This window comes from Phoxinus phoxinus, assembly GCF_949152265.1.
Source record: "Phoxinus phoxinus genome assembly, chromosome: 19".
NCBI lineage: Eukaryota > Metazoa > Chordata > Actinopteri > Cypriniformes > Leuciscidae > Phoxinus > Phoxinus phoxinus.
In genome coordinates, this window is record NC_136894.1 from 12,314,414 (window position 1) to 12,326,642 (window position 12,229).

Sequence of the window (12,229 nt, forward strand, 5' to 3'; positions counted from 1 at the left end):
GTCCAATTATTTGATAGATATTATAGCTTAATGTGTAATGCAAACATATATATTTTTAATAAATAAAACATTAATTTATATTTCAAATAAATGTGCTTAGTATTTAATTTCATATTATACTGTATGTCCCCATTCATCACCATTATGTGTAATAGGTTATAAAGATTTTAAAACAAAAAACAAATACAATGTCATTAGGACACTTGTCTGAATATACTGTAAGCACAGGCCAACAGCCAAAGATAATTTAGATAGATTTACATTTAAGAGTTCATATAGGTTTTATGAGTTATCCTGAGATATATGCTATTATTTTCATGTTACTATATTCAACAACAATACTTGAACAAAACTCTCTGGCTGAATGCAGAAAATACACAATCAGAATTATTGCATAATCACAGTACATTATAAATAGTAGCCATCTTGCTGTCTGTGGTTGATCAACTTTAGAAAGTGTCATAAACTGTCCATTTCCAAATAAATAAATAAAAAATGAACAAAGGTCATTATAACATGCGATGCGACTTTACATCTCCAAATTCTGGGGAATAATGTCAGAATTGGGAGATGTAAAGAATTCTTGCAATTTTAAGTTATAAAGTCACACTCCATGATTAGAATTGTGTTATAAATTTAGAATTGTGTTATAAACTCATAATTCAGAGAAAAAACAATAGCGACACAAACCCATAGCCGCAACGAAAAAAGTCTTAATTGAGGAACGTTAACTCAACATTTGTCAAGATTAACATGCTTGGATTTGCAAGAAATAAAGATATAATTGTGATATATAAAGTCGCGATTACCTTTTTATCCCATGGCAGAAACGGGCTTCCATTTAGTTTCCCTGCTGATTGAAAATACATATTTCCTTTAAATATAGAGTTCATGACATGCAATAGCAGGTTGATTTTTTTAAAGATATTATAAAATACACCTCGATTCAGCCTTTTTGTCCTTGGCTGACACATCTAAAGGCTGTAAAGTGTATGCTTGTCTGTGCTGTATAAAAGCACCTTTAGCATGATATAAATGTGCAACAGATGCTACAGATTCATCGTCCATGTCGTCTCTGAGTGTTAACTTATCCGTAATGCTTTGTGCTTTTTAAAAGAATATGAACAATAATAAATCAAATCAGGTTCAAAATTCTTGTGGATCGATCCAGAGCCATTTGAGACCATCACAACAATGTGAAGAGGACAAAATAGAAGCAAGTATCTATTCTCTCAGTTCTTTAACTCTGTACCTCTATCAATCTCCACCTGTCTGTCAGTTCTTTTTATTCTGTCCCTGAAGAGAAGGCGACCTTGACGCTCATGTCTCTTTCACCTGGTGTGTGCCGCCAAAAGCGAGGCAGGAATTTTCTCAAAATTATTCCATTTGTAATCTTTCCCCTTCTCATCATTTCTATACATCTTTCTCTCCATTTGTGTCTCTCTCCAATTTGCATATTCCCAGCCAGGATTTTATTACCTGTACACACTTTTATGAAATGCTCAAGCGTTTCTATCAACCTCTGCAGGGGCACGGGGACAAGGTAGAGTGCTCTTGCATCTCTTGTGTGTTAATAGTTTCCAGAGCTGTGGTTCAGTGAACTCATTTCTCGGCCTCGGGCACAGATGAGCTCAGGGGGCTTCTGCTTCCTGTTTTTGCTCACCTGTGTCAGCTCGCAGACAGACTTGAGTAATAAATCGGCACTTCATAAAAGTCTATAGGCTCTAGTTATAAACCTGTCAGTCACAGTGATGTCAATATTTGCATTAGCAGTCAAATTTAATGTTGTTCTTCTTTTTGTTATCTTAGAACATATTGTTAAAGGAGTGTTTTGTAATTGGAATTTGTCATATTCAGCCTGTGAAATATCAAATGAATGCTTTTTTATTTTTTTATTTGTGATTTATAATTATTTTTAGATTTGTATTAATTACTATTTATTTAAACATTTTGAGGGCACACAAGTCTATAAAAATACAGATTTTGACAGTGAGAAGAGTAACAAAATTTGTTTTAGCAGATAAACACATTGGCTGCATGCTTTCATTCAGTCAGTCAGGTATATTTACTGTACATGCACTATTAATTTTCATATTCAACTTAATATTCACACTTCACACTTAATACTCAACAATTTTATTGATCTGCCTGCACTGACGCCATTATGAAAACTGAATGAGCTGGACGATGACATCACTGTTTTTTCCAGAGTGGCTATATATATATATATATATAAATTAACTAAATTAATAACTTTTTTACAGCAAAAATGATCAATCACTGAACTTACTTAAACTGACCTATGAAACTATTTTCTTCTAGATCTGGTGTACAGCATAAACAAACTCTTTTACTTCATTTTCCTGTTATCAATGTAGCGCTGCTTTGAAACAATCAGTATTGTAAAAAGCGCTGTATATAGGCCTATTTAAAAAAAGGAGACAAATTTTCATCAAGCCGAATGAATCCAATCCAGGTTCAGAATCTACATGTTCGGTTTAAGAACCCTAAACTTTGCAATCTGATTTACATATTAATTTACATGTACATTACATGTATTCTGAACAAAACTTCAGCACATCACTGCTTTAGTTGCCGCATTCAAAATAGTCACTGAGATAATGTCACCTGAGCCACAGTGCCTTGGTGACATATCTAAAAATAAAGCTGACATATATGTCAGAAGAGCTTTTTAGCAAATATTTTGTAAATATTCAGTCTCCTCCACTGAGCCGTATGTAACACGCAAGACGTAGGCCTACATAAACATATGCATGTTCGTGAGATGTTTACGAGCTTTATTTTACTTGTTGATCAGATCAGACTCTTTCAATTGAATTTCATTCAGGGGTATGTTTCCCAAAAGCATTTTAAGCCAAATATGGTCGTAAGATCCATCGTTACAAGCATAGTTCAACGATTCTGTTTCCCGAAATATTTTTTTGTTAAAATGACGTACAAAGTTACTATGTTTTTGGTAAAGGTAAATGGTTGTTAAATGGTTAGTTCACCCAAAAATGAAAATTCTGTCATCATTTACTCACCCTTTTGTTGTTACAAACCTGTATAGGTTTCTTTCTTCTGTTGAACTAAAACGAAGACATTTTGAAGAATGTTGGTAGCCAGACAGTTGACGGTAGCCATTGACTCTCAAAGTAGGAAAAAAAACCTGTCTGGTCAACCGTCAACTGTCTGGTTACCTTCTTTTGTGTTCAACAGAAGAAAGAAACTCATACAGGTTTGGAACAACATAAGGGTACGTGAATGATGACAGAATTTAAATTTTTGGGTGAACTATCCCTTTAAGCGAGTTCCATTGTTGTATGGGAAACGTACCATAGATGTTTACATGCAGACTTTTCAGATTTTCAGTCCAATTGAGCCATCAGTCGGATTACTAATTGATTATTGCAAACATAGCTAATGTTCAGAATTGACAACCATATTTAATTTTTATACCAGGTGTGACTCTCAAATTGTCCTGCGCATTTAAAGGGAGACAAGAATAGATCAAATAACTATATTTTGTAACAATCTAAATAATTATAATTTTGTAATAAAATAATCTATACTGGCAGGAAACCAAAGTCTTCTCCAATTCATGAATAATGCAGGCAACCACAGAGAAAGAAAACCATAGTAAAAATCAAAATTGTATTGTCTCTTTATGGATGTTATACTTATTCTAAATTGTTCGGCATTTCAAAATCCCCTTTCAAACTCAACCACACAATATTTTCATAACCTGAGAGGTTAATACAATAAACTACCCATACTTATGTATTGAATGCAATGGTGTGACGTTGCAGTTCAGCGCATAACAGCTAAACTTTAGTTGTGACTTGTATAGTTCAAATTATGAGTTTGTTTACATAACTGAACTGATTATAAACACAACCATACTCTTGTGAAAAAGAAGTACACTTTAGCACACTTTTAAAAAGAGTACTTGTTATGGAAAAATATACTTTAAAGAATATATACGTAAGTGTGAACTGAATGTAATGTGTTTTGTAATAATTTGACGCTATGCGCTATGTAGATACCGATGGAATCGCTACCAAATTGAGTTAAGGACCTATCAGCCTGCACCATCTAGAGTTTCATGACAGAACTTGGTATTAGCAAGTACGTTTAAGATTTGAAGTACACTTACAAGTGCACATTCAATATGATTGAGTACACTTTTTCAAAAGCGTATTTAGTACTCTAAATGGGACTGACAACTGTATTATGCTGCTGTGTGAACGTAGCTTTTGAATGTGCTACAATAAATAATGACGACAAAAATGAGCTGAGCTTCCTCAAACCAATGACATTCAGATTATTTGAGCTTTTGACAAATCCAAGGACGTAGCACAAGATCCCAGGCCCTATGCATATAGGCAGTCCTGATGGGCCCCATGTTCCTTTACTTTCCTTCTCCTGTCTTTCCTTCCTTTTTTGATGGCCTGCTTTGGCTTTCTTTGAGAAAGACATTTCTACAGCAGAAGTTTGCGGTCCACCAGATGCTCAACTAACTAACATAAACAAAATGCGTTCAGATGGACTAAATTAGCAATTAGCATTAGCAAGGGGTAGGACCATGAGACCTTTGATTGACTGACAATATATTTTGTATACAGAAAAGTAAAGACTATCTAAGTTTTTCAGCCAATACACTAACTTTACATTTCCTCTGACACTCATTATGACATTTAATTTGGAAATTCAAATATCCAGGTAAAATAGAATTTATTCCAGACTTTTCAAGGGCCCTCTCTCCCCTTGGGGGTAATCAGTAAGTTTTACCCCCAGTCCGACGCCCCTGAATGTGACACATTAGCCTACCATTTGACATCCCTTGCACAATGTCACACTTACCGCGAGCTTTATGGCTGATGTCCTGGAGAATCTCATCATAACGGAGGGGTTCATCATCCTGATTAAACACCATGTCTACTACTGTGATGTTGTCTTTATGCATCTCTGTGTACGGCCCCTCCACGGCAAAGTAGCACGGCCGGTCATCTTTCTTATTATCGCTAAACAAGAGCATGGCGTGTTTGTACCAGCCGAAATAATGGTGCATCCTGAGCACAAACTCACCCAGCTTCTGGTGGGTAGGGCCGATGTTGGTAATGGACGAGTACAAATTTAAACCCACCGCCCTCGCCCCACCCGTGATCATCGGAACCTCCCAATGCGTGGTGAAGCGGGCCACGGGTGAGGACGAGTAGTCACAACCCGGCCCGATGAAAGCCCAAGGGTTATATGCCAACTTTAGGTCCACGGCCACAAGAGGAGGCACTGAATCCGAACACACTCCTTCTTTGTTTTCGCTGCTATTGAAGACCAATTGTAGATGGTAGCCAGGCAGCAGGTTGGGGTCTGAATTCACCTTGTCCAGGGCCCAAAACAAGGCAGGGCCCACCCGGGGCCATGCCCAGGGGTACTCTGTGTTGTGTAGAGGTAGGATGACTGCCAAGGTGATGTTCTGTTGAGGTGGATGGGGACTGAGAGACTGAGGCTGGTTTTGAGGAAGGGGCTCCAGTTCAACCACTCCAAATGACACACCACTCAGCAGAACTAGAAGAGTTAGCCTCAACGGCCCCATCCGGAACGCTTTCATTCTCAAAATGAATAGTAAGGTCTAAGACTCTGAAAACATCAAGACAGAGACACATTTGAGATGCACTTTCTGCAGAACTGAGAATGTCCTTCATTCACAAAGTTACTTGTTTATTCATAGAAATAAAATGAGAAAAGAAAATTTTATACTACTAAAAATGTCTACTACTTATATAATACTATGATTCGATACTATGAAAAATAACTGTTCTACAATGGCATCACACATCCATGAATAACTTTAAAAATCAATAGAATCCCGTTGGACAAAATGTTCTTTATAGTGCAAAAAGTTTCTTCAGATCATTAAAAATGTCTTTGCACTAAGAAAAGGTAGTTCTTTTAAAAAAACGGTTCACTGAAAGGTTCTTTGGAGGACCCAAAGACATGTGGTACTTTAATGGCATGCTGCAAAAGAAAAAAAAACACCTTTTGAAACCTGTATTTTTTTAGAGGATACCATTAATTATATTAATACATTCTTCATAATTGAGGAGACTATCCTATAATAATAGTTAGTTAGTTATAATAGTTATTTAATTATAAATAATAATAATATATTTCACAGGGCCGTTCTCAACCACATTCGCACATGACGCGTCATGGGGTTTAGAGACGCGTTCTTACACATTTAACACATTTTTCACTTTACACGCCATAAAACGTCAAGCTGAAAAAACAAAACAAACCGATGCGTTATTGAACTTCTAAAGAGTGACGCAAGTGTATCCTACACAGACCAGAATTTACCAACGCAGTCGACGGGACGCAAGAACGCGTCCTCACTTCAACGTTATATTAAAACACACTTTTAAATAAAGCTTTACAGAACTAAATAAAAATAGTACAATTAATTTAATTAGTAGGCTATATTACCAGATCAGGTCGTCATTTTGAATCATCCCACTTGCAAGTCTGCCGTTCTTTCCAACCGTTAGAATCCGTGTCTCGTGAATGTGGTGGCAAAACTGTTCCCTCGGAGAAAACGCGTCGATTATTGCTGCTCAAACCGACTCACCCAACTTACAGGAGTGAAACTTTGGTCTTTTGACCCTCTCCATAGAAACCACCATGATTTCTCGAACCCCCCTCTTTCTCCGAATGCGCTGAGGAAACGGGATTCGCAAAGAGGAAATATTTCTCGGTGCGCCTGTGAATTTCTTGGAAACTTTGTTAATGAGTATTGATGCTTCTGTAGTTAAAATTATTCACCGTGTCCTCTTCTCCTTGATGATTTACCGACTGGAGAAGATAGGTAAATATCAGCGGGTTTGGATTTGATTCAGAACGCGCGCGATGTCACACAAAAAAAGTGAAGTCAAAGTAAAAAACGCGTTCACATCTGCATTCATAAAACTCGACTGATAAACTAAAAGAAGATATAATACAACAAAACGATGCAGGTTTATTGTGAGGCACACTCTAAGTTTGAAGTCTATTCTCCCACATCCTCATCCAGTGAGTGTCAGGTCAGTCAATGCGATGTAAAGCTCAAGGTGGGAGGAGGAGAGAGGGAATGACACAGTGTGCTAGTCTAAAGTGCAGGCGGGAGAGGAGGAGGAGGAGGAGGAGGAGAGAGAGAGAGAGAGAGAGAGAGAGAGAGAGAGAGAGAGAGAGAGAATTTTTTACAGCACTGTTGCACAGCCATGTGGCACCAGATAGATAGATAGATAGATAGATAGATAGATAGATAGATAGATAGATAGATAGATAGTTTTTAAAAATATTGATTGAGGACATTTGTGGCTCAGCAAACAATAATTTGTTTAGGCATTATATAGCCACTTGACACATTTACAAGATCACTGTGCCCCACAGGATGAACATCCACTTTATCATTGTACAACAATGACCTGACCTTTTGCATGGGAATACACAGGAAAAACAGCTCGCTGGAGAGATGAGAAGGCAGGACTTGCCGTGTTGTCCCTGCCACTGTGTGAGCGTTTGGTGTGAGGTGAGGTGGAGTCCATCTCGACCTCCGGTATTTTAATCACATGCCTTTCTTCCTCCTCATTGTTCCATTTTTTCGCCCACTTCCTCCCAATTAAAACGTTCTATTTTTGTGCAGTCCATTACACTTTTATTGGCTTTTGCTCTTCCCTCTCCACTCTGTTCTGTTTTCCGTTTGGCCTTCTGCGGGAGCGTCTCATCTTGCGTCGTCCTCAGCAGCCCTCACCCTGACAAACAACTTCCAGATCAATAAAGCACAGGGAGGACCTCGGCTGCTGGCTTCCCGTACGCAGAGCGCGCCGGGAAAGACATGCTGCGCGCAAGGCCAGCACCTCCCGGTTATGTTTGGTCGTAAATAAGAAGCGTGGGTGGCGGGTGCGGATAAACTGTTCCACTTTCTCTTTCCCTGCCTCCAGGAGGGCAAATGTGTTACTTTCAAATTTCTGCCAATGACCCAGCTGACCAACTGGCCTTCCATTCATTCCCTAATTCCCCATGCTGCTTATCTGAACCCCCCTTGCACCTTTGACCTCATCCGGTCAACCACACACACACACCAGTGGCTGCGGTTTCCAAAACAGGATATGTTGCACCCTTACTCACCCTGTCACTCGCTTTTTCTCTGACAATGCGGAATACAGCATACTACCATTTCACTGTTACTATTTCTGCTGTATATTTATACTGTGTGCAGTATAATACTTTTCCTTATGCATGAAATACCCAGACTCATTGCATCAAAATGTCCAGTTTTAGAGCACACTGCGTAGAATACAGTTTCCCACAATCCAATGCGCTCAATCTGGACTTTTTTTTGCAGCAAAATGAATGTATTTCTTGACCCGTTATTTGATCAGATCACCAGGAGTTACGACATTTTAAAAAAATCCCAGGGGGGGGGTAAATCCCATACTAACATGTATAACATAAAATAATAATATTTATAATAACATTACTTAACTAATACTTTTATTATAACATAAATATTCTGGTAGGTGTAAATATAAATCAGGTAGGTGACCAGTTTTGCTTTCAAAAGAGTGATTTTCCTAAAAAGGATTGCAGTTTGCATTTTTTTTACAATTTGTTTCAATAATGCATTAACTTTTACTGCATTTAAAAATTGTAGGCAGTATGCAGTATATACTGTAGCAGTAGGCATTTTAGAACATAGCCTCTCTCTTTTTTTTAGCATCTCCTGGTTTGTTATTACGGGTAACCTCCTCTCATCTCTTCCTTCTCCTCCCTCTCTCCTACGTTCTTCCGTATTACTCATACAAACTTAGAGGAGTTCAACCTCCAATAAATCCTCCACATTCAAAGTTCTCTTCTCTGTTGCACACAAACACAAACAAGTAAGCTTTACCAATGATGTCTGTAATCACTATATGGTAGAAACGGAGCAGCCTACACACATTCCTGTGCGCGCAAAAATACGCACAAACTGTTCTTGCTTGTTTTGTTTTGGTCTGAATTCTTCCACGGCCTAATGAAACTGCTTCCTCCCTCTGTGTTTCCAGGATGTTTGATGTTTGGAGTGATCTCTCATCCTTTTTTGTGGTCTTTGGTCACTGCCCTTTAAACCTCACAATGTGGCGCGAGGAGGTCCAGAATCACGGCACGGAAAATGAAAAAGGAGGACCTTGCCTTTGTGTGTGAAGTGCCTTGATCTTAATAGCTGTGTAAACATTTAATTTGTATCTCATCTCTTGTCTGAATCAAAAAGTGGTCTGTTGCATTACCTCAGCACAGATAAGTCAGCCCCACTAATGACGCTTTGCATCTGCACAGCAGTGACTTCCTGTATGTGTACGTGGGAGGAAACTCTCGACTCCCTCTCCCTCTTCCTAACGCACTTTCTTGCTCTGTTTCCCCTAAAAGCATCTTTACTAGTGCTCCATTATTAAAATAGTACAGTAATTTTTCTGTGAAATAATATCCTCTCTGATCCTCTGGTTGTTTTACAGTACAGATTTGGTATTTGGTGGGCTAACCGTCATGTTCATGCATTGTTATAATGCCGCTTTGGTAGGAGATCATTAGGCAGAAGTGGTGCAAGTGTGCACCCCTTTTGGGAAGGGATGTCAGCAGTTTTTGGTATAGTCTGACTCACAGTACGCATACCCACAAATAACCTGTGGCCTCTTTAACAGCACAAGTCCAACTCATACTCAAGATTCCCATGGCAACCATTATCAGCCAGTTGCCTTGTAACAAACCAGAAGTGATCAGTCGAATAATAATATCAATAAAAACAACTACCACCATAAAAAAAACTAGATACATTTTGTAAGGGCGCTTGAAAATAGCCGACATAATGCTAACTTATTATGAGTGGTTTACCATTGTATTTCATTAGGAATCTGTTGGATCAGGAATTTCCCATAAGGGCAAAAATTTTGCATGGTTTTAAAGCGAAAATACACAATGGAATTTTTTGTCTGCAAAATTCCACCAAGGCAGCGGTTCAAAAAACTTTTCTGCCCTTTTGTAGAGAAAAATATTTTCAAGCCCTCACCTACATTCACCTACAAAAAAACACTCTCAGACATCCAATAAGAGTTATTTAAAACAATTGATACAGTACAATTTCTTAACTTCAACAGGCTTCTCTGTGAAGCCTCTAAGTGGCGTCTTGACTTGTTTGGCTTCATACTGTGCAGAACCATGCATCATTTATTTATATTTTCACACGGCTCACTGCAATACTAAATTCTGATTCTTCATTCATGCCATTAGCGGTCTGTTATTACAAGACAACAACTGATAACAACTGATAACAGACCACTCAAGCAGGTATTAAGTCATCTTGAGGTAATAGATTATGTCAAATTAATATTTTGTGTTAAATTATTTACTTATCTGACAAGTAGCTGCATGATAAGTGGGATAATTACACAGTGGGGTCTTTTTCATAATCCGCGGTTACACTTTATTTTAAGGGGACATTGTTACAGTGCAATTATATATGTAATTACTGAGTAATATTTATTAAGTACATGTACTTACTATAGAGTTAGGGTAGGATTAGGGGTTGGTTGAGGGTTAGTTGCATGTAATTATGCATAATTAACTGTTAATACTATTGTAAGTACATGTAACATATGTAACAAGGACCCTGTAAAATAAAGTGTTACCCAATCCGCTGACGGTACATTATCCCTTAGCCTTGCCGTAACCCCCAGTTTGGGAACACTGCACTAATGGCTCGTTTCCACCGAGTGGTATGGTACAGAAAAGTACAGTACGCTATGCAATTATTTCCATTTTGATTGTAGTTGACAACCAAAATCCCGTACCGTACCTAGCACAGTGGTCTGGTACTTACAGGGTGGAGCTAGACTTCATGCAGAACGTTGATTGGTTAACAGAGAATCGTCACTTACTTTTTCGGCAGTGTTTTTCCATGCATCCTAACAAAGCTCAAACAAGAACAAATCTGCTGTAGGTCCTCCATTGTTGTTTACTGTGTACTTTTTCACACGAGAATGATGTCCATCACTACACCATACCTATGAAGTAAGGATACTGTTGGCGGTGGAAACGCAAGCCGGATCATGGTTTACCGTCCCGAATCGTACTGTACCGTACCGCACCGCTTGGTGGAAACTAGCCATAAGGTAACCATCCACAAAAATCTAAGGTCCAATTGCTTAAAAATCTCTTCTTAATAAACCACACAATTTGAAGTATTATCCATGTCTGTAGCACAAACCTTTATCGGTTTTTATCAATAGTCTTGTGCATTATCTTGTAAAGAGTATACATTGATTATAGCAAATTGTTCCTGGAATGTAAAGATTAAGTGCAAGTTGAATGTTCAATGTGAGATTTAAAATTCTGATTAGATCACCTCTTTCTTCACTTGAGGATTCATTTGAAGAATTTATTGTCATTTAGCTCCAGGAAATCATGATACAATTGATTTATGTTGAAAAGAAAACGAATGAATTGTGGCTGTGACAGAACTTTCACTTAATCTGATATGAATTAACTATGATTATGTGATAAATAACCTTGGACAAACCTAATTTGGAGAAAGAACATGCACAAAGCTAATTCAAGTGAATTAAGATTACATTCCTGTGAAACTACCACAGAATATGAAGTTTGTTAAGGACACGGTCATCAATTGATAGCTTCCATTTTTAAAGTGTAAACTATTCATATTTTATCATATAATATTCATAGTGATTCAGAGAATCAGCTCCATTTTGCTGTACATGACCTCAATGACCCACAAATCCTCTCTATTAGTGAATAACCGGAAGGCAAGAAAGATACCTCTTTCTTATTATGGAGGATGTCTGACTACTATTTTACCATCATTTTATCAGCCTTGAAGATATTTATAATCAAGATTTTGCTGAAAATCGGTGGACATACATCTGTAAACTGGTGTCAAAAAATATCCACTGGAAATGTATCATTGCTCTTGTCTTATCACTAAATCTACCACAATTCATGTCAAGTTTTACCGAAATATGTTCAATTAATCTATTTACAGAGCATGCCTGGTAAATCTTAAAAGGTTTTAAGAGGCTAATATAAGATAATTTATATATGACTTAATCACAATGCACTGAAATGCAAGCACATTGAAGTCGATATTATACTTCCCCAGTCCATGTTGGCATGATGTACAGTAATTCCCGTCAACAGCTCA

At 37.8% G+C, this 12,229-nt stretch overlaps 1 protein-coding gene across 1 annotated transcript in view; it reads right to left on the reverse strand.

The window, feature by feature from the left end:
• The window catches only part of npr1a (natriuretic peptide receptor 1a), a 96,842-nt gene extending 89,731 nt beyond the window's left edge, over nucleotides 1-7,111 (reverse strand). The window contains exons 1-2 of the mRNA XM_079591273.1: nucleotides 6,487-7,111; nucleotides 4,864-5,640 (exon numbers count right to left, since the gene is read on the reverse strand). Of these exons, the coding sequence (XP_079447399.1) occupies nucleotides 4,864-5,611 (748 nt within the window). The 5' untranslated portion in view covers nucleotides 5,612-5,640; nucleotides 6,487-7,111. The remainder of the gene's footprint in view (nucleotides 1-4,863; nucleotides 5,641-6,486) is intronic.
• Nucleotides 7,112-12,229: the final 5,118 nt, after the last annotated feature.